General features: G+C 51.7%; 1 protein-coding gene across 1 annotated transcript in view; it reads right to left on the bottom strand.

The window, feature by feature from the left end:
- SPMIP6 (sperm microtubule inner protein 6) overlaps positions 1-25,551 on the bottom strand; it is a 31,606-nt gene that overhangs the window by 4,533 nt on the left and 1,522 nt on the right. Inside the window, exons 3-9 of the mRNA XM_084841315.1 lie at positions 25,091-25,195; positions 19,857-20,020; positions 19,013-19,221; positions 15,449-15,596; positions 12,156-12,268; positions 9,203-9,278; positions 6,823-7,036 (exon numbers count right to left, since the gene is read on the bottom strand). Of these exons, the coding sequence (XP_084697441.1) occupies positions 6,823-7,036; positions 9,203-9,278; positions 12,156-12,268; positions 15,449-15,596; positions 19,013-19,221; positions 19,857-20,020; positions 25,091-25,195 (1,029 nt within the window). The remainder of the gene's footprint in view (positions 1-6,822; positions 7,037-9,202; positions 9,279-12,155; positions 12,269-15,448; positions 15,597-19,012; positions 19,222-19,856; positions 20,021-25,090; positions 25,196-25,551) is intronic.

Genomic DNA, 25,551 nt, shown 5'->3' with positions numbered 1-25,551 from the left:
CGAGATTCTTCCCCTCTTTCCCCAACAGTGCGTGAGACACAAATAGCCGGAGGCAAGAGGCACAACCGTAGAAAAGCGTTTGGATGGGCAGGGAAGAAGGGAAGACCTGCACTGCTGGATCAGACCGAGGGCTGTGGCATGCTGGGTGTTGTAGTCCAACCCATCTGGAGGGCACCAGGTTGGGGGAGGCTGCATTTTACTGTCATTACTAATAGCCACCAATACACCTGCTCTCCATTATTCATTATTATTATTCATTATTAATACAATATGAACTTGAGCACGCTCCGGGAGAGAGCGCAGGACAGGAAGGCCTGGCGTGCTGTGGTCCATGGGGTCACGAAGAGTCGGACACGACTGAACGACGACAACATTAATATAATCCTTTTTCCTCTTTTCAAGCCATCCAAACCGCAGGCTGCCACCTCATCTTGTGGTAGGGAATTTGATACGTTAATTAGAAGTTGCGTGAAAAAGAGGGGGGCAACTGAAGCTGGGGAAGGGCTTCCCCTGCAAGCTCTTGGTGGCTCCTGTCTGATTAAGGGTAGCCTTAAACGGTTAAAACAAATTCCGTTGCTCGATTTAAAGGCGGGAGTGGTGATCTGATTAAGGTCAAGCGTGTGGAGAGATGGATGAAATGGATAAACAGTTTCGAAAGCAAGGTTGGGAAGAGCTGATCTGTGACTGGATGCAAATTAAAAGCATTACGCAAACACACATTTTCTCCACCTGATGCTCGGGTAATATCCATTATTCAGGTTTTAGGAGAAAGACAATATAGTGAGTAGGTCTGTGCCCTTGGGGGATGAAAGTCAGGTGGGCAGAGAGAAGACTGGATGGTATTTTGGGGAGGGAGGGACAATCACATGATGCAACTGAAATTGGGTTGGGGGGGTTGAGTGTCCCTAAGACCGCTGCAACTCCCCCACCGAAACTGCACAGACTTTAAATGCCTCCTCTAAAACCCACCAACTCTCTATCCTAAGACTCCGGAAAGTCTAGGACTGCTGGGAAGCTGCCCCTCTGTGGTAAAAGGCTCAGGTGTGCTCCCAGAATGCTCCCCACCAGCCCTTAGAAAATGGCCTCTCTACAGATGCCCACTCGGCGGTGAAAGCCCTTGCACAGTGAGCCTCAAACTCCAGCCAGGGAAGGGTGCAGTGGAAACGGGAGCAAAACCGACAGCAAATGGCAGCACGTGCACAGCTGAGCGTACACAGGTTCGCCTCCCCATCTTCTGCCTCGCCCCATCTTGCAGCAGCCCGCCCTGCTGCCCCAACTGCCTGCTTGTGGCATTCTGTGTTGGCCTGAGGAAGGCACACCCAGTCGGTGGCCACTCTGATGATGGGGTGGGTCGGGGGTGGTGCACCACTACTGGGGCCAGGCATTCATCTGTTCCTTGCCCAGATTGCATCATGCAGTAGTGCATGAATGGTCTTTCCTGCACCATGCAAAACTGGCTTTTCTGGGGACACACATGCTCACAAACACACACATATATATATGCCATCCTTCTCCAACCTGGTGCCCGCCAGATGTGCTGGCCTACAAGGGCCAGAACCCCCCAGCCAGCGTAGCTTGTAGTCCAACACGAGGTTGGAGTAGGCTGAGGCACGCCTACTCCTTCTCCAGACCTGGGACCTTCTACATGCGAAGCATATGCTCTACTATTGCTCTGAGGCTGCTCCTTATTGAGTGAGGAAGGAGAAGCATGGCTTCACGTCCACATGCGCCCGGGCGGAGCTCCAGCTTGGAGACGGGTCTCATGCTGAGCCTTGGCTCAAATTGTGTCCTGGAGGTGGTGGGTTTCTTGTGTGGGTGGCACTAACAGCCCAGTGTGCCAGCGACCCCTCTCGCCCCTCCATACTTGCGTTGCACATGAGTGCTTTGTGACCTGTGGATCTCAAATGTGCTGAATGAATGCACTCAGAGAGCGTTGCCAAAAAGAGGAAATGCATCAACAATAAACAAGACCTCACTCATCTACGATATGATTGTGGATGAGGGAGCTGACCTGGCGTTCATCACAGAGACCTGGGTGGGTGAACTGGGTGATGTAGACATGACCCACCTTTGCCTGGCTGATTACTCAGTGCAGCACCAACCCAGGCTGGAGGGCTGGGGGTGGGGAGAGTTGCCATAATCCATAAAAGTTCACTTTCACTCACTAGGAAAGCCCTCTGCCCTGGGACAGGTTGTGAGGGCCTATATGTTGCGTTGGACCAAAGAGACAGATTGGGGATACCACTGGCGTACCAGCCACCCCGCTACCTGATGGATTCCCTGACCAAGCTGGCGGAGGCAGTCTCAGATGAGGTGTTGGAAAACCCTGGGACTCTGGTCTTGGGAGATTTCAACATCCACACTGAGGCTGCCTTCACAGGACCAGCTCGGGACTTCATGTCCTCCATGACAACCATGGGGCTGTCTCAGTTTGTCACCGCCCAGCACATAGGGCAGGGCAGACCCTTGACCTGGCCTTTGCCTCTGGGTGTGAGGGAGTGGTGGTGTGGATATTGGGGGCTGGAAATTACCCCATGGTCATGGTCAGACCACTTCCTGGTGAAATTTGGTCTCACGGTGCCAGTCCCTCCCTGCAGGGGTGGGGGCCCCATTAAGATGGTCCACCCCCAGAATCTGAGCAATTCCTGAATGCTGGGGGGGCGGCATTTGGTAGCCAAAGGTGGCGATCTTGTCGAGGCCCTTGTTGCACTATGGAATTGTGAACAGCCATTGACACAATTGCTCCTGAGTGTCCTCTTTGGCATTGTGGAGCTCGGAAGGCTCCCTGGTTTACTGGGGAGCTCCGGACTATGGGGAGCTCTGGACACAAAAACAGGTCAGAAGTTGGCTGAGTTCTGAGCTGAAGTGGGATACCTCAGGCCACTTCGTGCTGCTTCCAAGGCGAGGCTGCCGGCACGCGTCGGAATGGCCCAGGTAAGGAGTTGGGGGCTTGCACGGAAGCGGGGGGGAGTGGATCGGGGGTCCCGTGAATCAGCCTGAGGTGGATCAGGATGTCCCTGCACAGCCCTAGTCAGAAGACGGCTGGGGCTTAAGTGGCATTAAGAGTCGTCATGAAGGTGTTTGAGCCTGCATAAGAGCATATAATCGCACCTCATGCGTGGCAGTGAACATAGTCTTACTTTGCCACCTCCATCGCATCCTCATGTAGCCGTCCAGCTGAGCTTTTACATTTAGTCCGGAGGCCACTTACATCAAACCCAGTGAATCCAATACCAGAACTCTCGGAGGCCCGCTGTGATGAGTTTGCAAGACACTTCGAGGATAAAATCGTTCACCTTCATGCTGACTTGAACACTGCTACTGATGCAGTGTCTGCTGAGGTGTCCAGTGCGTTGTCCTGTTTTGCGGGATCATTTTCAGTTTTTGGAGCCTGAAGGTGTGGACAAGACACTTGCATCCGTTTGACCCACCACATGCTCTACTGGCCCTGGCCCATCATGGCTTATTCGAGCTAGCTGCGGCAGGATGACCAGATGGATCAGGGGAGTGGTAAGCGCATCACTGCGTGACGGTGGGGTCCCTGCGGCCTTGAAGGGGGCAGTGGTGCGACCACTCCTGAAAAACCCTCCCTTGACCCAGAGACCTATGCTAAACATTGTCCGGTCACAAATACCCCGTTCCTGAGTGAGGTACTGGAGAGAGTGGTGGCGTCTTAGCTGCAGGCACTCTTGAATGAAACTGATTATCTGGATCCACTCCAATCTGGATTCAGGCCCAGGTTTAGGACAGAATCAGCCTTGGTCACCCTGATGGATGCCCTTCTTCGGGAGAAAGACAGGGGGGAATGTGACCCTGTTACTTCTTCTTGGTCTTTCAGCAGCTTTTGATACCGTTGACCATGGCATCCTCCTGGACCGCCTCTGTGAGTTGGGGGTTGGAGGCACGGTTCTACAGTGGCTTGACTTGTACTTGTGGGCTTGATTCCAGGGAATAGCATTTGGTGACTGCACCTCAGCCCCATGGAAGCTGAACTGTGGGGTGCCACAGGGCACCATCCTGTCCCCAATGTTATTTAATATCTATATGAAGCTGTTGGGAGCGGTCATCAGGAGATTAGGGGCAAGGTGTCACCAGTAGGCTGATGACACCCAGCTCTATTTCTCTGTGACCTCTGAACCAGGGCCCGGATGCAGTTATGGCTTGGATAAGGGCCCATAAACTGAAGCTGAATCCCGATAATACAGAGACCCTATGGGTTGGCAGCTCTCAGGTCTGGGAATTGGGTGTTTGCCTGTTCTGGATGGGGTTGCACTGTCTCTGAAGGAACAGGTCCATAGTTTGGGGGTGCTCCTGGATCCATCTTTGTAACTGGAGGCCCAGGTGGCCTTGGTGGCCCAGAGGGCCCAGTACCAACTTCAGTTGGTATGCCAACTATGCCTATTCCTGGATAGGGATAGCCTAGCCATAGCCGTCCATGCACTGGTAACCTCAAGATTAGACTACTGCAATGTGCTCTATGTGGGGCTGCCCTTGTGCGTGATTCAGAAGCTGCAGCTAGTGCAGAATGCAGCAGCTAGGTGCTCACTGGGACAGCCAGCTCTGCTCACAAAACACCCGTGTGAAAGAACTGCTCTGGCTGCCTATGGAGCCATGTACAAGGTTCTGTTATTGTCATACAAAGCCCTAAACAACTTGGGACCAGGATACCTACCAGGCTGCCTTCCCTCATACATACCCAGGCAAATTTCAAGATCATCAGAGGAGACCTTGCTGGTCATTCCAAAAGGAACAGAATGTCACCATGAAGTACCCCAATGGTGGGCCTTCTCTTTAGCAGCACCCACCCTTTGGAAAAGCCTCTTTTGTCCTGATAAGACACTTGTTCACTCAGGCTTTCCCTGGGCTGTACGCAAAGTAATCATTCTGCTCCATGTTACTGCTCCTTGAATAATTTTTTTTTTTACTCTAGTTGGAAGTGTTTTCAATGTTGAGTTTCTAATGTGTTTTTAATATATTCAGGGATATATAAGTGTCACAAATAAATAAAATATATATTTTTAAAAGGATTCAGATAAATTGGAATGAGTTCGGAAAAGGGCGACAAAGATGATCAGGGGACTAAATAATGACCGGGTTCGGACGATCAGTGAAGGAAAAGAAGCCACCATGGCTTCTTTTCCCCGCATGTGCCGCTTGCATGCACACCATTTCCCTAATTGCTCTCGCCATGGTGCAGGTTGCCATGTCATCCAAACCGGGTGAGGTGCATGGCGAGGGTGGCTTCCAAACCACCCCACAACCCATGGCTTGTTGTAGGGGTTGTGGGGTGGTTTGGAAGCCACCCCTGCCGAGCACCTCACCGGGTTTGGACGACATGGCAACCTGCACCGTGTTTTTGTTTTTTTTTTCAGGTCCCACCATTTGCACAATGGTAGGGGGGAATCTTGAAATTTGCACAAATGGGGTTGTGATTTTTAAATGTTCTTTATTGGCAATCTTGCACAAGTGCACGATTGCAAGTCCACCTATCTGCTACGTAGCCCCCTCTTGTAAGTATCCTTGTCAGTTTCATCCACTCCACACACTACTTTGTTTAGCCCAGCAGAACCGTATTCTGCATTTGTCAAAGAACTTTTCAATACCGCTCACCCTCAAAAGTGGAGGATGAAATTGACAAGTTCATCAACAAATAGGGAATATAGTTCTGCGGGGCTAAACAAAGTAGTGTGTGAGGAGGAGGAAACTGACAAGTATATTTACAACAGGGGAATATGCCTCTGCTGGGCTACATAGCACAGCGGTCCCCAACCTTTTTGGCGCCAGGGACCAGTCTCATGGAAGATAATTTTTCCACGGATTGGGGGGGGGTTTCACTGGCAGACTTCCAGCTGCTGGAAGTCTGCCATTCTTTGCAGTAATCGGCTACATAAAGATTTACGTAGCCTATTACTTGAAGTACAGGGACGCAAATGGCCCTTTGCATCCCAGCAGCCGGAAGTCCGCCAGTGGCCGGAGCCGGCTGGCAGCTCCATGGACTCACCACGGAGTGGAGCCGGCCGGGGCCGGTGAGGATTCTGTGGGGGGAGGGACGGATCGCCTCCCCCCGCCCCTGCGGACCCCCGCGGACCCAAGGTGAGGGGTTTTTGCACACCCCTGCAGCCCGGTTGCTAACAGGCCACGGACCGGTACTGCTCCGCAGCCTGGGGGTTGGGGACCCCTGACGTAGCAAACAGACGGACTTGTGATAGCGTGTACTTGCACAACATTGCCAATTAAAAAATCATTTAAAAAAATTACAACTCCATTTGTGCAAATGTCTAGACCCCCCAAATCCAATTTGCGCAAGATGCCACCATAAAAAAATCCCGTGAATCCATGTATTGAATTGACTCACTACAGATAGAGTTGACACCAGCAGGGGAAAACGGGACGAAATCCACCAGGGCCAAACTGGAAAAATCCACTGAGTGTTCACCTCCCAAAGGGAATTCTCATGCATCCCTAAGCACTTCGGCAGTCAACTGGAACACAAGTTCCTCAAAGAGAAAAGCAGCTTTGCTCTGACTCCAGAGTTGGGAAAGCTCATCCTGCAGATGGCACAGCCGGTGCAGAGGATGGGCAGATCTCCTTCCATGAACTGCCAGGTTGGGCCTGAGATTGGCACAGTAGCAGTGCCTTCCCAAATCCGTCCTGCAGGGCATAGATGCACATTCAATGTGCTTCTGAACTCTTTCAAACCCTCCCTTGCAGATGTGTCTTAGGAATGTAGGCATTTGTCCGGCTGAGCTCCCTTTACATTCCCCCTTCCCCAGCCCACGAGAGTCCTGAGGGAAGGGGGGGCAGCAGCAGAACCCTCCGAACCTTACAATCTTCTCAACTAGTTGGCTGATCTGCCTCTCATTGCTGGGGGCTCCATCCACGTAGTAATCCATCCCTCGCAAGCAATAGTGGCGACCGGTGCAGGGGCTGTAGTAACCTTGGTAGGGCATCCTGCCCGGAATAGCGTAACGATGCTGTATAGATGGGAGCTGTTTCCGAGACAGGCTGTTCAACATGTTAACCACGACTTCCCGTTCTGAAGAAAAGGGGTGGGGTGGGGTGGGGTGGGGGAGAGAAAGACAGGAAAGCTTGTGCCCTGGAAAACTAGGAGGGAGGGGTGGGGGCTTAACACTCGGGGGTAGGGCCAGCGTCAAGAGTAGGCATGGTCGGGCACCTGCCAAGGGCCCCCTGCCAAGGGCCCCCTGGAGTGGCTCCTCCCCTTTTCCACGGCAACCTGCTTGTTCGCCTGCCTCTCGCTCTGGCCCAGACAGGTGGTGGTGAGAAGGAGCAGCAGGAGATGCCATGGCCTGCTTGCTCCCTGGCTCTCTGCCTGCCAAGCCAGCCAGTGGCGGCCATGATGAGAAAAGAGGAGGAGGAGGAGAAGGACGAGCAAGAGCCGCTGGGGACAACAGTGGTGGGAAGGTGGACTCATTGATGGGGGGCATGGAGGGTGTCCTGCCCAAGGACCCGCAGAAACCTGGAGCTGGCACTGCTCGGAGGTCAGCAGAGCACTAGATCTCAGGGCCACCTGGTGAAGTCAGTACATTGGCGGTAGGTTCAGGACAGAAAAAAGAGCATGCGCCTTCTCAGAACGCAAAATGAAATGATGAAATTCACAGTCACTACTTCCAGTGACAGACACCAGCTTATTTATCTTTATTTAATTAATTACTTTATACCCCCCACTTCCTGCAAAAAAAAAAAAAAGGCACTCAAGGCAGCTAACAATAACATATAGATTACAAAATAAAATCTTGATTAAAACATAACAGAAAAGCAAACAAATCGAAAATACAATAAAAATGTAACAATAAAAGAAGTAAGCAACACTCAACCAATTAAAAACCCCTTCAGCAACAGACCAGCTTATACCCCCAAAGCCTGCCTGAATGGAAATGTCTTTTCCAGCCAGCAGGAGGACAACAGAAAAGAATGCAACCTGCCTTGCCTCCTTGGGCAGGGAGTTCCACAGCCTGGGATCAGCCACCAAGAAGGCCTTCTTTCATGTCCCCACCACACATGCTTCTGACGGGGCCGGGACTGAGAGAAGGACCCCGCCCAACGTTTCTAAAACCCAAGCAGGCTCGTACGGGGGAAGGCAGTCCTTCAGGCACCATGGTCCCAAGCTACGTAGGGCCTTCTAGGTCATAACCAGCGCTCCGAATTATGCCTGTAACCAGACCGGTAGCCAGTGAAGCTGTTGTAACAAGGGAGTCATGCGCTCACTGTGGTTAGATGTCTTCAAGAGGGGTTAGCCAAATTCGCAGATGATGATAGACCCATCTACAGCAATTTTGCCAAGAGAGTTAAAAAGAACCTCCATGTTCAGAGGCAGTATACCCCTAAAGATCAGTTGCTAGAGAAGATCACACCTGTATGCCCCACCTGGTGACTTCCCAGCAGCATCTGCGCAGCCACCATTGGAGCAAGAATGCTGGACAAATGGGCCTCAAGGATGAGGATGGCTAACTTGTATTTCTCCCCCACCCCATTTTTTTAGCCCCATGCCACATGGCGCTGAAAGATGGCTTGCAGGATCAGGTGCCTAGTGTCCTTCCAGTTACAAAGGAGGAGAACCTAATGTCGCAGCCGTGTTGCTATTTCAGTGAGCGCTCAGCTTTTAGAACAGGGGTGCAGCACAGTGGTAGAACTTGTATTTCGCACCCAGAAGGCCCCAGGTTCAATCCCCGGCAGCATCTCCAGTTAAGGCTGGGAATGATCTCTGCCTGAAACCCTTGCTTTTTTTGCTTTTTACCCTGCTGCTTTTTGGCCTTTGCTATTGGTTTTTATTATGTATTGCTATTTTATTTAAAACAAGTAAGGGTCTTGTGGCACCTTAAAGAATAACAATTTTATGATGGCACAAGCTTTCACAGGTTGTCGTTATTAAAAAATAATAATCTTGCACACCAGAGCTAAAGACATAAATAATGTCAAGCCTACTTTGTCCCTCATCCGATGGTAGATTGCAGGGAACTTTCAGAAGGGAAGCTAATAATCAGTTAAGCTTATTATATTTTTACCCCCCTGCGAGGGAGCAAAGTACCACTGGCATTCTCCACCTCAGGCACCAAACGGTTTTCAGCCACTTCTGCAATTATTTCAGCTTAAGGGCTTTGCCTAGATAAAGTCTCTCCCTCCTTTCTACCCACTTATTCATTTGGTCTACTACACAGTACATAGGGAATGTGGATTAGTTTACCGTAATTGTTGAGACGCTCAGGTTTTGGAGGGTATTGCATGGGCATTCCGCGAAGTATCGTCTCCATCCCGGCCTCCTGCAAGACAAGATCACACTGCGTGAGTCAGTTGACATTCTTGGAAGCAGGGGCAGGGGGTGGGTTTGGGCATTGCACAGCTGCAAGCTCAAGAGCAGAACTTAGGTTCCGGACGATCCAAGAAGGCACACGACACAGCTCTGCAGCAGAAGCTGGGCAGACCTGGCTCTCGGTGCTACTCAGATGGGAGACTGCCATGGAGAAAACTGTTCTATGCTCTTTGGTGGAAGAGTAGGGGACAAATACATAAATCAGAGAAATAGCTCTAGGTGTGACGTTACAGGTACTAGCCAGTAGACTTATGTCAGGCCCGAAAATAGACATGCATGATGGGGGCAATAGCCATGTTTTGTTGTTCCCATGTCTGCCCCATTCATGTATAAAATGGGGAGGGGCTAATTCAGCCTTCCCTGACCAGGTGCCCTCCAGATGTGTTGGACTACAACTCTCATCATTCCTAGCCAGCATGGCCAATGACCCCAGGTGGGGGAAGACTGGTCTAATTTTTAGATCAACAGGAGCATATAGCTAAGGAGTGTGGAATCCTCCCCCTCCCAGCCTCCCCATTGACATGTCCATGTGTAAAAACCTTTCTTGCCTCCTTGATTCATTCCAGCATTGAGCTGGGCTGGGAGAAATGGCTGGGAATAAGGAAGATCCTGCTCCTCTCACCTGAGTGCTCCTTTTGATGTCAAAAACAGCTCCCCCCGCCCCGCTGTGTGTGGGGGTGTGAACAGGGCAGACATGCGGGCAACGGACCTGGCTCCCCGCTTGGTATCTAAAATGGGTTCACAGTCATATCAAAGCTGACACGTATCTATGCCTAGAGAAGAGGCCAGCCAAGAACGTCGTTCCTCACTTGTCTTTTCATACACAGGAACTTTCCTCTGGGTGAAGTGAGGGGGCTGGAGACTGGGGAGAGAGGGCCTTCTCGGTGATGGCATCCCAGTTATGGACCTCTCTCTCCGGAGATGCTACCCTGGCACCTACATTCTCCCAGGCGCAATCCTATGCATGTTTAGACAGAAAAAAGGCTTGGGTGGGGCCGCTCTGGGTGCCCCAGTTGGCTGAGGAGCAGGATTAAAATGCTACTAAATTACATCAAATTAGTCTGTGGCACATCCTTGGGGCGGGAGGAAAGAACCAGGTCTCTCCCGCTTTAGAAAAATGTCCTTTCCTGGACAATGTTTCGTTGCTGCAGGTAAGTTCATGAGCAGCTAACTGTAAGGCCAATGTGTTCCATTGGGGCTGGTCACCCATCTGTCTGGGGCTAGTTTTGGCAGAACCGGTTTGGCAGGATTGCCTGGCCCTGGGGTGCACGCAGAGAAAAGCACGGTGTTAAGGCCTCCAAGCCTTTCAAAAGCACCCAGAGCCACCACCATGTCTGTATTCACACTTATGCTCAAACTGTTGTGCATCGTTCTTTTATAGTGATGCATATACAAATTTTAGGTAAACTACTGTGAACGCGCCTTTGCAGACTTAGCAGCACAAATGTTTAAGCATAAATCATCTCGTCCAGCCTTCCTCAACCTGGCGCCGGCCAGATGTGCTGGACTGCAAGTCCCATCATTCCCAGCCAGCATGGTCATTGGCCATGTTGGCTGGGAATTATGGGACTTGCAGTCCAGCACCTCTGGAGGGCCCCGGATTGGGGAAGGCTGATCTTGTCCCATTTTGAACAGAGACAGGGGCAATGGGATGCATTGCCCCCAAGATGTGGTGGCCGCCATGGGTGGAGCTCAGGAGACTCCACCGTGGCGCCCACGGGAACCTCCAATGGCTCCCGCACAGCTCTTCACTCCCTGCCCCCTTCAAAAAAAATTAATACACAATTGAAAAATATTAGGGTGCCAGGTTCTCCTTCCTGTTTCTGAACCTGCCACTGATCAGGTTTTCAGCAGACAGGAAGAGAAAGCAAGGGAAAGGGTAAGGGGGAGAAACAGTAAGACTAGGGCTTAGGAGCTGAGAGAAACAACAAGATAAAGGGGGGGGTGAGTGGGAGAGAAAGGGCAAGGCTACGGACTAGGAAGGGAGAGAAAGAACATGGCTAGGGATGGGGAAGGGAGAGAAATAGTAAGGAAAGGGGAGAGGGGAGAGAAATAGTGAGGCTAGGGGCTGGGAGGGGGGAGGAGACAGAGAGGGCAAAGGGGAAAGGTCTGTGTGGACGGAAGAAGATTGGGTGGGCCAGAAAGCAATTCTATCCCTTTCCCCATCCCTCCCAGACTCTAGCCTCAGTACTTCTCTCCCCTGCACTACCTCTTGACTAGCCAGGCCCCCATGGCAGCTGTCATGTGACTAGCCACATCCTCCATGGGAGCTATTTTGAGGTGGTGCCCACAGCAATTTCTCAAATGTGCCTGCAGGTCCAAAAAAATTGGGGACCCCATGGTGCAGATGGCTTTAAAAGGGGGCTTAGAGACTAATTCATGCAGAAGGACAAGGGGTATTAGAGACTAATTCATGATGGCTAGGATAGAACCTCCATGTTCAGAGGCAGTGTACCTTCAAATATCAAGTGTTATGATGACCAGGGAGGGCTGTTTCTTGCCTGCCCTGTGTGTAAGCTTCCCTTCGGCATTTGGTTGACCAGTGTAGAAAACAGGATACTAGACTAGACGGACCTTTGGTGTGAAATAGGGGTGCGAGGGGGAAACGAGGGAGGGATATCAGGGGGCTGGTTAAGGGCCACCCACAGCAGTGCGGGAGTTGCTTCTCTGGAGCATAGTCTCACAATGCTCCGGGAGCATGCGCACAAAGGAACCACATGGGTGTGCCAATGGCATGGTCCCAGCCCCACGGCACAGCCCTCCGCCCCCCGGCTCCTTTCCCATTTAGGAAGGGGTGGCGGCATCTCCATGGGGTCGCAGGGATTACCCTGGGGATCCGCGGAAGGTAGGTGGTATATCTGTTCCACGCCGCGCTGTTGTAGGGCCCGGTTCTCCACGTCGCGTACCTGTCGTCACCGATGAAGACGGGGTTGAACCTCTCTGCGATGGAGAGACAGAAGCGCAGCTTCAGCTGGGGGGGGGGAGGGGTGGGCCAGGCCGGCCAAAGACATTCTGCTGCTGGAAGCCAGGGCGGCACTCGGGGCAAGCCTAGTCGGGCGCCTGCCGAGGGCCCACACCCAAGCGGGGCCCCCTGGCCAGAGCCCCCTGGACCTGCTCCTCCGCCACCATTGCAAGTGCACCTGCCTCTTGCTCTGGCCCAGACAACGGTGGTTGTCAGGAGGAGGAGGAGGAGGAGGAGACGCCACGGCCTGCTTGCTCACCGGCTCTGTGCCTGTCGAGCGAGCAAGTGGCAGCCAGGGCGAGGAGGAGCAGCAGCTGGTGAGCTGGGCGGGGGAAGGGAGGGGGCCTGCTGGGGGTGTCTTGCCCTTCAAAGCTGGAGCCAGCGCGGCCCTCAGTGACGGCCGAGTGGCAGCACAGAGACGCCACTCCACGTGCCAAAGTCAGCCAGACTGGCAGTTGGTCTCCCTTCAACACCGGCAATGGGGCAGTGTCCTCCATCACACCTGAGGGAGCAGGCTAGCTTAGGGAGCAAAGAGGGGAATGGCTGGGGAGCTGAGGAGAAATGCCCCCACGCCCGCCCCACGCACCGCTGCGCGTCCGCCACCTGAGCCGGCTGCCTCACTCTGCCTAACGGTAGGGCCGGCTCTGAAAGCGGATACTGAGGAGCAATGGGGAAAGAAGGGCAGCAGGAGGGGCCTGGGCAGGAGCAGGAGGGTCAGAAGGTGGGTGTGAGCCGCAACTCCTCACCCGGCCTCGGAGCTGCCTTTGGCTGGCAGATGTGGAGGGAGGCTTTGAGCCTGGAGGCTCAGCAACGAGTCCCTGTCTGCCGAGGTGTGTGGGAAAGCCCAGAAACAAGGAAGGGCTTTTTGGATGAGATGGCTAGATAGCATCACCGATGCAATGGATATGGACTTGAGCACGCTCCGGGAGAGAGCGCAGGACAGGAAGGCCTGGCGTGTTGTGGTCCGTGGGGTCACGAAGAGTCAGACACGACTGAACGGCTGAACAGCAACAACATCACAAGGGGCAGCTGGGACTGCTGAAGGGCGAGGTTGCCCCCTTTGGTTTCCCCAAAGTCTGGCAGGTCAGATGGCGTGCTGCTGAGCATATGCAGAATGCCTTCTCAGTGAGGTTCTTTTTACACAAAGAAAGCAAAACAGGAAAGTGCAGAGTGACTGAAGCATGCACAGAAGGTGCCCCATCCCTGCAGGGTAGCATCTTTTCTTTTTTAAATGCATATTATAGGATGTAGAGGAACAATGTATTGATGAGCAGAGGGCTGGATGCACCCGATCTCATCTGATCTCGGGAAGCTAAGGAGGGTGAGCCCTGGTTAGTACTTGGATGGGACACTCCCTGGGAATCAGGCTTCCTGCACGGAGCAGGGGGTTGGACTCGATGGTCTTGTAGGCCCCTTCCAACCCTACGATTCTATCTCTATGATAATGACATTGCTGAATACACAGATGTTTCCTGCCCTTCACACCTGCCCTTCCATCAATGATGGCTAGCCAGGAGGAAAATGTTTATTTATTATTTATTTATGTATTGCATTTCTATCCCGCCTTTTTTTTCCTCTTGCAAGGAACCCAAGGCAGCTTACATTCTCCTCCTCCTCTCCATTTTATCCTCACAACAACAACCCTGTGAGGTAGGTTGGGCTGAGAGTCTGTGACTGGCCCAAAGTCACCCAGTGAGCTTCCATGGCCGAGTGGGGACTAGAACCCGGTTCTCCCAGCTCCCCATCCAACACCCTCACCACTGGCTCTCTCATCAGGTAGGCCTGGTGTTAGCACATGGTAGCATCCTTGGGTGGCTGCCAGGGCCCGCTGTGGGTTGGGATGATGGGAGCTGTAGTCCCACACATCTGAAGGACGCCAGATTGGGCAAGGCTGGCACACACAGTGGAGGTGGGAAGGTCAGGCCTGTGGGCTAAATCCGGCCCTCTGGGTTCCCCAGATGGCTACGCCCTCTTCTCCTGGCCCCACCCGCTTTCCCAGCCACCAACTGTTTGGTAGCTTCCTGGCTTTTCTGTGGTTCTTTCCCCACTCTAAAAGGTTAAAATGCCTCTGGCAGTAAGGGTAGGGATTGGGCCCAGCACCTCTGTGGAGGCACCCCCAAATACATGGGTGATTCGGGGTCAGAGGGGGAGGAGGTGGAAGGGCTTGCTGAAGGGCGAAGTTTGCAGGCAGCAAACAGTTCCTGCGGGGAGGTGGTCCAGGTGCAAACTAATCTGTGGCAAAGTAGTCAGCCAGGCCCCCTTCGCCCAGGGGAGTGCCAGCACTGGAGGAGGAAGAGGAGGAGGAATTCGAAATACGAGATCCCAGATCCCTGTCGGGCTAGGCGAGAGGAGCAACGACAAGACAACTCGTGAGGCGTTCCAAAAGGCTGGCTGTGCTGGGAAGGCCCGTCTGGAAAGACCCACCCTAAGGGAAGGGCTTCACCAGCCACTCAGGTTGTTGAAGAGACGCCTGGAGCCAGTTTCCTTTGCAGCTCGCTCACAGAGCGCATTAGCCGGAGGGAGCTGCTTGTGGTCTGAGTGGCCCTGTATTATGCAAAGCTGTCTAGAAACTTAGTACTTCGGGCTGTCCGTGGATTCCAATTGTAACCCAAGGCACTGCTGATCTGACGGTAGTTTGTGTAATAAAAGCAATGGTTTTGCCAAGTGGGAACTTGACAGTAGGAGCTTTAACTTAGAATATGCCGGCATTTCTGGCCCCGCCCCTTTTGCTTTCAGCCCCGCCCACCCCTGCAACGTGGCCCCCAGGAGCTTCTCCAAAATGGCATTCAGCCCTTGGGATGAAAGAGGTTCGACACGTCTACAGTAGACACACACAGCAGCATTCAGGGATGCCTAAGTAGCAGGAATCAGGCAGCCAGTACCCACTAGTGCTTGCAAAGAAAGGTAGAGAGCTAGCTGTTGGAGATTCGGGGAAGGCAAGGGGGAAAGAAGGACTGTTTGACAGCCTCCTACTGCCTGGGGCCAACTTATTAAGACAACGAGAGACCTGGAGCATCAAGCTGCCTTAGTTCGGTCCTGCGTTCGAATGCTGGCGCTCAATGTGACTGTTGTCTGTTCTGGGCCAGATAAGGGAGATAAGGGGAGATAAGCCTTGCTGGAACTGATGCAGAAGAATGAGCACCCAGCCACAGACGTACCTTCTTCCCTGGTCACCCAGTATTTGTACGGTCGGTAGGCTGTTGGCTCTATTGAGTTCTTATACGAGTATTCCTGCACTGCCTTCTTTACCATCTTCTCCAGGTGGGACTGGTCTACCGGATGGTCCACTCTGGGCACTGTCAAGCCCTACAAGGCAGGAAGCAGAGCCATCAATGCATTGCAGGGGGTGGTGTGCGTGCATGTGCCATGAGGCCTTTGACCAACCGCCTGCATTAGCAGATGTGCTGGGAATGCTGGGAGTAATAGCCCCGCACATCTGGAGAGCACCAGGTTGGGGAAGGCATGTCCCCCCTTCCTTCCCACGTTATCCTCACAACAACCCTGTTTGGTAGGCTAAGTGGAAAGAGTGCCAGTTCCCCTGACCTGAATCCAACACTCCCTGCTATATCACGCTGGCTCCCGATAAAAACAGTTCATATTCAGTTATCTACCTGCGGAAGCAGGACCTCAAATGTTCAGTCTCGCTGCGATGGGAAGCCCCCTCCCCGGGGCCTGGCTGAGTGTTTGGGCCGCCCAGTTGCTGACCTCTAACTTAGGGAGCTCAGTTTTGGCCACAGTACGTCTATTGATTTTCTAAGGCAACAATACATAAAGAATCAACTCCTAGAGTGGAATAAAATGAAACGGATGGATTTAAAGTCAACCTATGATGAACTGAAAAGGAGGAGGGAGGGAGTAGAAGAGCCCCACTGCCAGAACATTGGTTATTGGGTGGATTAAAAATATAATACATACACACTCTCTCACCCCCTTGGACACAGGTAAGCAGCCTCACCTGAAGAATGCCTCTTTACTCAGCAAAGAGGCTGGCTGACACGCTGGAAGACGCAAACCCTGCGAGGCCTTTGGGAGAAGGCACGGCGGCTTTCCAGAGAATTGCCCTCAGATGCCTGGGCTGGTGGCGCAAAAGAGGCAGAAGAGCAAGCCAGAATTCTGCTCTGCTGAGCACCTTGAGAACCGAGCCTCCTGGAGCGCAACCGAGCTGAGCCACCTGGGAGCTGGTAACCAGGGGCAATGGGGCAGGTAGGTGGGAGAGCCTTTTCCTCCTTCGATCAACAGGCCAGTGAAGGACACACAATGAAAAGCAAACGCCCAAAGCCACGTGGCATTGGCTTTGCACACAGAACAAAGCAGGGTCAGGGAGGCAGATGGAGCAAAGTCAAGCGCCTTGTGAGAATGTGCAAGCAGAGGCTGGTGGCTCTGATGTCCATGGGACAGTGGATCCGCTCTGGGTTTCAGTCAGAACCTGCCAGAACTCTAAAGGATTCACCGCCCCACGAACATCAGTGCCACCAGCCTCCACTTGAATGCGCCCTCTGTGCATGTCACGCCCTGTGCATGCGTGTCGAGCGTTTCACTTTGCCGCTGATCCAGAAGACCAAAGGCAAATGCAAACGCTGCCTGTTGCAGCTTGGGGAGGGGAGTCCACTGGGCGTGGGAAGAAATCTCAATGAAGAGGAAACAAGATTCCCAGCGTTCAAAGGTCTGCTCTGATATATATTCAGGAATAGACTACAGAGGCCTGTACAGTTTAAGAGCATTTGTTGTGCTCCCTGCACCCCTCATACAGCACCATCATTAACACAGAGATTTAAAAAAGAAGCACCCTACACGCCCACGCCCCACTTCAAGGACAGGGATCTGAGCTGGCCTTTGCATGCATCCCAAATAAGACATTGGCAGATTTAATATTTTGTAACTATCATTAACGTAGAACCAGTGAGTTAGCCAGGAATACAGGTATTCCTGAAGAATAATCAGATGATGTAATACTGGGTGGGTGATTCCACTTTGCTCCACATGCTTTATTTGGGGCCCCTGGGGTGACCACAGAAAGGCAATGAAAAGTTAATCCGATTTGGAATGTTGTTTATTATTACATTTATATCCAGCCTTTTCCCCTCTTGCAAGGAACCCTGGGTGGCTCACATGGCCCGCTCCCTCTCCATATTATCCACACGGCACCCCTGGGAGGTGGGTTGGGCTGAAAGTCACTCACTGGCCCAAAGTCACCCAGTGAGCTCCATAGCAGAGTGGGACTAGAACCTGGATCTCCCTAACCCCAGTCCAGCACTCTAACTGGTATGCCAAATTGGCTCCGACAGTGCTCCAATGGTCTTTTCCTGCCATGAAAATGTCTCTATTTTCATGCTTCCAAAGGTAGTTTGAGGTTAAACACAACTTGGATAGTGGGGCAAGATCCAGCAATCATTTGCCTTGGATTAGTTTTGGACTATTGTAAGTTATATACATAATATTAGCATTGGGGGGGAGGGATTTTTTTAAACTGCATGTGGAAAATGGTGTGTGCGCGCCCAATCTCCCAATGAAATGGAATCGCTTGCCTCTTGGTCGCATTCCCAGCATGCAGGATGACAAACAAGTCAAAAATTATTACAAGAACATATCATACATTCTACCTTTCTGGGCGCCCGCCCCTCCTGATTTTTATTTTATTTTTTGAAATTGGTCCTTGATTGATTTCTTTTTATCTGGGCGGTTGATACTCCGCAGAGCAGAGTCCCGCCCTCCAGCGCCATCCTTATTCCCAACAATGCCCTGTGTGGGAGCCAGGGGCATCCAGAGGAAATAAAGATGGTGGGAGGTGGCACCCCAGAGCTTCCCCTTGAAGCATGTCCAGTCACCCAGGGATAAAAAAAGCATGCTGGGGGTGGTACGGAATGCCCCGGGGGCCAGAGGTGAGGGGTGGGGGCACAATGGTATGTGTTTTGCCTTTGGCGTCTCTGCGTGAGCTGCTTGGCTTTTTTTGGTGCCAGTGCCGGCTCCAGGTTTGAAGGGTCTTGGGGCAAGGCCCCCCAATGGCCCCCCTCCCTCAGGGAGCCTGCCCACTCTCTGCCATGGTCACCAGCTGCTCTTCTCCTCCTCTTCCTCTTCCCCATCCTCACTCCACTCGCGCTCGACGGGCAGAGAGCCAGGGAGCCTGCAGGCCGGGGCGTCTCCTGCTCCTCCTCCTCCCCACCACCGTCGCCTGGGCCAGAGCGAGAGGCAGGCGAACAAGCAGGTTGCCGTGGCGAAGAGGAGGAGCGACTCCAGGGGGCTCTTGCCAGTGGGTCCTGCTGGGGTGTGGGCCCTCGACAAGGGGCCGCCCATGCCTACCCTTGCCGCCAGCTCTGCTTGGCATAGTTTGCATGTTGCATGGTGTGTGTGTGTGCGCACGCGTGTGTGCAGGTTGGTGGAGAAGGACATGGATCGTTTTAGCTGCCTTGGTATTTATCTTCCAGTTTTAAAATATTATTTTTGTTGCTGCTTTCAATTTCTTTCATTTTTTAAGGGATGCAATTGGGTTCATTACTATTTTTAATGTGTTTATTTTTATTATGTATGACCTGGTGAGAGTTTTGGCTATAGGGTGACTCATAAATTGAAGAAAACAAACAAACAAACAAACAAACAAACAACCAATCCTCAGTTCTACTGTTCTTAAATTTCTATTTCTATAGTTTCCTACAAACTCTCTCCCACTCCCTCTCTCTCTCTCACACACACCCCTTGGCTTTTATCAGACACTTGTAAAGATTTACCTTGCTAGTGCCAGAGCTCATGTCACCTAACCTGAGTGAAGGCTCCGTATAGCTCTCTTTTGTGAGGCAGGGAATTCGGAACGAGTCTGTGTAAGTGCTGATGGGCGTCTCTGTCTTATGCGCAAAGATGAACATCTTTCCAGAGGTTGCTCTGCCCTGAAGATTCCACCCTGGACCTAAACTAAATTCTCGACTATACTCTAGGTTGCCTAGCAAAAAGGGCTTTTGTATATCACACTAAAGAATCTGCCTCCCACCCACACCACCCTCTGACAGGTAAGAAAATAAAAAGGGGATCCTTTGCACTCAAGTAACAAACCACAGCCTGTTAATGGCTCTCAAAACTCACAGCCTCCAAACTGGCACTAGCTTGGCTTACATCAGCTGTGATGTCACAGTTAGGGGGGGAGCCATAATACAGGTGAGCAAAACAACAAAAAAGGAGAGGGCATCCAGCACCTGGTACATGGAGATGGTGCAAAAGGGTATAACTTTAGAATGTGGGAATCTTTCCACTGGGTTTTAAATACGTAAGGCAACCTTCCCCAACCTGCTGTTCTCCAGATGTGCTGGACTACAACTCCCAGCATGCCCCAGCCAGGGAATTTGGAGGACACCAGGTTGGGGAAGGCTGATGTAAGATAAGAACAGCCCTGCCAAATTACAGCAAACCTCCATCGATCTAGCATCCTGTTAAACCGTGAGCAGCCAGGATCCCACAAGCAACCTTTGGCTGCAGTTTTCCCGCCAGCAACTGTGCTCAATGGGTGCATCTGAATGTGGCAGGTTCATAAGTCTGAAGGAGCAGCCACAGAATGGAAGGAGGAGGATTAGAGCAGCAGACCTGGGGCTGTGAGGCTGCTCTCTGTGGAGCCGGGACTCTGAGGCTTCCAGTCGAGTGTGGTCCCCTTGGATAGGAAGCAGGCCTCAGGCCTTTCCCCGCCCTGCTCTTGCACCTGGGATCTTCTGGGGTGGAAAGCAGGTTCCAGGCCAGCCCAAGACATTTCACTGCCCGAGGCAAAGGCCAAGAGGGCGCCATCCCCACCCTGTTCCACAGAAGCCAGCCGGACTGGTGGTTGAAACTCCCTTTAACACTGGTGAGGGGACGGTGCCCTTTGGCACACGCCAGCTGGGGGGGCAGGGCAGGCTGCGTGGTGCATCCCGCCAGGCGCCGCCTTGCTGCAGGTGCAAAGGGACACTGCAGTGCAGCAGTGGCAGAGCCAGTGCGCGTCACGTGTGCACAGCAGCCGCATCCCAGTGCACCACCGATTCAACTGGCTGCAGCACACAGATGACTCGGAGGAATGACTGCACCCAAGTGAGGGGCCGCTAAGAACAGCACATTCGTTTTGTTTGTTTGTGCGGACGTCTGTGGATGCAGATGTGGAATCCCCTGATGTGAAAGCCGAACCAGGGGCAAGACTCTCACAGCAGGCAGCCCAGTCGCCACCATTTCCAGGTCAAGGTTCTAAGGAGGCAGGAGCAGAAGGATTTCTGCTGCCGGCCCCTTTCGCACAACTGCTTAGAGTCTGGATTGCCAAACTAGGCTCTGGGATGCTTCACTCCAGCCTTCCCCAACCCAGTGCCCTCCAGAGGTGTTGGACTACATGCTGGGAGTTGTGGTCCAACACTTCCAGAGAGCACCAGGTTGGGGAAGGCTGCTTTACTGTACGCCCTGACGTGACTGTTTTCTACAGGGGGGGGGGAGTCTTCCAGAAGCAAGCCCATTTTTGACGTGGTGGATTTGTGAGCTGGATTGCAGTGCTGTGCATTACTAACAGAAGTTCAGTTTGCCAGCATCCGCTGGAAGAGAAAGCTTCACCGTGTAGAATACGGTTGTGTGAACTGGCTTTCAGTCAAACAATTTCCCAGCCTTGCTCCTTCTGATCCTGCTGGTGGCAAACAGCTCTCTGACCCTGGACATGCTTAGACCTTGATCGCACAGCAGGGATTTTACTGCTACCCACAACCCTACAGATAATTCTTGGTGGTCTGTAGAGGATAGGCAGACATTGCATGCAGATTTTGTGCTATCCATTGTCTTTTCAAGATTGGCTAGTAGGCAACTTCATGCCCTCCAGATGTTTTGTGCTACATCTCCCCAAATCACAGAGGGCAGCCTCCCCAAATCACTAGCACTGACCATGCTAGTTGGGGCTTGTGGGAGTTTGTAGTCTAAAACATCTGGAGGATACTAGATTGCATCCTTCGGGCTAGAAACTTGTTTGAGCCTGTATTTTGTCCATAACTTGCAAAGACAGAGAGGATCTGATCCTCTGGGATCCCTGAAAGAAGGTAGTGGCTCCTTGGATCACTGCCCCCTCCATGCTCTCACACGTTTTTTCTCATCTGCATAGCCATATACATTTAATAAATAAAGTATGGGTAGGTAACAGTATTTCTTTTGCTGAATTTTATGGCTGCATTTGTTTTATTATATTTTGGCACAATGTTTCATGGTTGAATTATGCTTTAAGTTATTTTGCTGTTTTTATCTGAACTGCCCTGGGGACTGTTTATTGCATAGAAAGGCAACATATAAATTTAGCAAATAAACAAACACAAATTCAAATAATGTTTGATGCAAACATTAACATTTACGGGCTGTCCTTATAAAGGTCACTCCCTCTCTCAGCCTAATTTACCTTGTATAGGTTTCTTGTGAGGACAAAAGGAAGCAACTGTATGCAGTTCTGCCCAAGTCCCTACAGAAAGAGCAGGATACATGTGCAATGAATTTAGAACTGCCCAGGAAGTATCACTGAAGCCAGTGTGATCTGTACTAGCTTCCGGTCAATTTCTGGGCCCAACGCAAAGTACTTGTGTTAACTTTCAAAGCCCTAAATGGCTTGGGGCCAGGTGGCCTGAACGATGGTCTCCTCCATATGTACCTGCCCAGACCCTAAGATCATCTTCAGTAGCCTCCTCCAGGTGCCTTTGCCACATGAGGCGAGGTGGGCGGCTACTAAGGAGAGAGCCTTTTCAGTGGAGGCGCCCTGGATGTGGAAGGCCCTCCCCAGAGAGGCTTGTCTGCTGCCTACATGAGGGTCTTTTCAGCGCCAGATGAAGACCTTTTTATGCTCTCAGGCCTTTTAGTGCTTAATTTTTATTCTTTTTTTAAGTGTTGTATTTTTAGATCTTTTCTGCTGGCTTTCACTCTGATTTTTTTTTTTTTTTTACTTTGGTTCTATCCTGTTTTAAACTTTTAAAACGTGGATATTAAGTTTTATCATGTTGTGTTTTAGGGTTTGAAGTTTTGTGAACTGCCCAGAGAGCTTTGGCTATTGAGGAGCATAGAAATACAATAAACAGAATAAAATATATCATGTGGGGCTGCTTGCAAAGGCCACCCTGGGCTGAGAGCCAGACACCCAGCTGAGGCTGGTAGGAGTAGCAGGCAAGAAAGAGCCAGGGCAGCTGGCGCCTCTCCGGATGGTGGCTCAGCAGGGAGGGCTATGGTGTGGTAGAGAAAGGCTGTCTGTAGACCCATCCGGAAAGAGAGAGGGGAGCTACGGATGGCCACTGACAGCTCAGAGGAAAGCCTCCCCTCCTTCAGCCTTCCCCAGCCTGGTGCCCTCCCAGACGTTGTGGACTTCAGCTCCCATCAGCCCCAGCCAGCATGGCTAGTGGTTTGGAATGCTGGGAGTTGTAGTCCCAAAAACCTGAAGGGCACCCGGTTGCGGGAGGCTGCTCGACCCCTTCGCATTGAGGCATCCCTCTTTGCCTTTGTAGAGCAGAGTTGTTGGCTTCAAAACCCCCAGCAGTGGACATTTGGTTGGAGTGCAGCCACCCATTGACGCAAATGGCCATTCTAGCGTCAGCTACTTCTATCCCTATTTTGCACCATTAACGTGAGCAGTACTTTCCAAAGCAGAAGATTACAGGTCCCTTCCCTGAGGAGGTTACAATCTAAACCAGGGGTCCTCAAACTTAGGAACGTAGCAACTTAAGAAGAGCCGTGCTGGATCAGACCAAGGGTCCACCTAGTCCAGTATTCCATACACACAGTAGCGAACCAGCTGCTCATGAGAAACCCCCAAGCAGGACATGAGTGCAACAGCACCCTCCTGCCCATGTTCCCCAGCAACTGGAGTGCACAGAGGCATACTGCCTCTGATACTGCAGATTGCACAGAGGCATCAGGACTAGTAGCCAATGATAGCCTTCTCCTCCAGGAATTTGTCTAATTCCCTTTTCAATCCATCCAAACTGGTGGCCATCACTGCATCTTGTGGAAGTGAATTCCATATTTAACTATGTGCTGTGTGAAGAAGGAATTCCTTTTATCTGTCCTGACTCTCCCACCACTCAGCTTCATGGGATGACCCCATTGGGTTCTAGTGTTATGAGAGAGGGAGGAAAAATGCCTCCCTGTCCCCATTCTCCACACCAGGCATAATTTTGTACACCTCTATCATAACTGTTCGGACCCATTTGGACCCGTGGGCACATTTGGGAATTTGTGAAACTGCTCCGGGTGCCACCACCAAATGGCTAGTCACATAATAGCTGTCGTGGGGGCCTGGCTAGTCAAGAAGTGGTGCGGGGAGAGAAATAGCGAGGCTAGAGATTACGATGGGGGAGAAACAGCGATAGAAGGAGCTGGGGGGAGAGAAATAGCGAGGCCAGACGATGAGAGTAGAGAGAAACAGCAAGATAAAGGGGTGAGTGGGAAAGAGTGAGGGTATGGGCTAGGAAGGAAAAGAAGGCTAGCACGGGGAAGGGAGAGAATGAGGAAAGGGGATGGGGGGAGAGAAATAGCAAGCCTGGGGGTGGAAAGAGAGAAAGCAAGCAAAGGGCATGGATGGAAGAAGACTGGGCGGGGCCAGGAAGCAACTCTTTCCTTCTCTTCTGGGTCACTGAATAGCTGATCAGGGGCAGGTAGGAAAGAGAAGCTGGTGCCCTAATGCTTCTCAAGTTCTTTATTAAAAAATACCCTTTTGAAGGGGGCTGGGAGCGGAGCGCTTTGTGGGCACTGTTTGAGTTTCCCATGGGCAGGGACCCCTGATCTAAACTTTGGCCTGGTGGGGACAGAGGAAGAATATGCTTGTGCCTCAGTTACACATACTGAGACTTACATTACAATGGGGTCACGGGAACTCAGAGGTTGTGCCAAAGGCTTTATGGAAAAGGTGGGTTTTGAGCAGGGATCAGATCCAAGTGCAGGATCGCTTTCCCCCTCAGCAGCAGCAAGCTCAGCCCTTGGCATGGCGCTTGGCCGAAGAGTGCATCGTGCATCACTCCTGAGCTACTGTAGGGAGCACCAGCTGCATGATGCAAGCCCACAAACAGGGGCACCTTTAGGGTTTTGTTTTGGTTTTTGAGTGGAGGGGGCAGGCCTCAGGAATTTGCCTAGGGACATGGCCCTGGCAGCTCACACCACTTTTCTAAATTAGCTGTGCCTCAGTGATTTACTACCTATAAATGTAGCATAATACTTTTATTAGGCCATCTAACAAATGTGCAAGCTTTTAAGTTCTCCAGATCTTTTCATCAGGCAAGATGTTAGAAAAAGGAGGTTGGCGATGGGTGTGTGGTATGGGGTGGGGAAGCTGACTGGACAATGTAATCAGGATGTCTGCACAGCCAAAGTCTTCAGATGACATGGACAAAACTGTCTGCAAATTTTCCTCCTCCATGTCATCTTAAGACTCTGTGCAGACTTACTGAATAGATCCAGGCAGCCTTTCCCCCGCTCCTCTTTCCCCTCCCCCTGCTAACCTGCTTTTTGTAACATCTTGCCTGATGACAAAGATCTTGCAGTTTTCAAAAGCTTTGTCATTTTGGGGTGTGTGATCTCGTAAAGGTATTACTCGATATGGATTTAGGATTTTTTTTCTTATGACCAACATGGCTGCCTTTTTTTTGGGTACCACCTGTACACATTCTGCACAGCAGAGAGTGCCGCTTTCACAAGGATAAACCGAAGCCCAGAAACTGAAGGAAAGTTTTGCGTTTTCAAGCTGGTTCACACAAGCTGGTTTACCCTCCGTGCAGCCTGCTTTTTTTCTCCCTCCCATTCTTGCTATGATCAGTGGGGTTCTTATGGAAGCAGGGTGAAAGGATCCAAACACTTGCCTGCCAATCACTTGGCGGCTGTATGACTGATAGATCTCCGAGCCAACCCGTGCAATGAAGGATGCTTTACTTACGGCTTTGGTTGGGTTTGGAACCCACTGCGGCCTGTTGCCCAGGCAAGGTCACTCACAAGTTCATTAACAAAAAGATTTATCTTCCCTTCCTTCAAATCCCTCCTCAAAGGGCACCTTGTCAGCATGGCCTTTGGCTTATCCTCTTCCATCCGCATTGCCAACTCTCCACACTTTAAGTCTGTGTAACGGCACTTGCCCGCAGCCTTCCGCCCCCCCATCTATTTTTTATCATAAGCTCCTTGGGAACAGGGAACATGAGTAGGAGGGTGCTTGTGGGCTTCCCACTGGGGCATCTGGTTGGCCACTGGGGGAACAAAGTGCTGGACTGGGTATCTTTGCTGTGATCCAGCGCGGCTCTTCTTACGACTTGTGCCATGAAGAAGACCC

The sequence above is a fragment of the Heloderma suspectum genome, chromosome 2 (assembly GCF_057233095.1).
Source record: "Heloderma suspectum isolate Gila_16-S chromosome 2, 16-S_ref, whole genome shotgun sequence".
Classification (NCBI taxonomy): domain Eukaryota; kingdom Metazoa; phylum Chordata; class Lepidosauria; order Squamata; family Helodermatidae; genus Heloderma; species Heloderma suspectum.
This window is presented reverse-complemented; position numbering and strand designations above follow the sequence as displayed.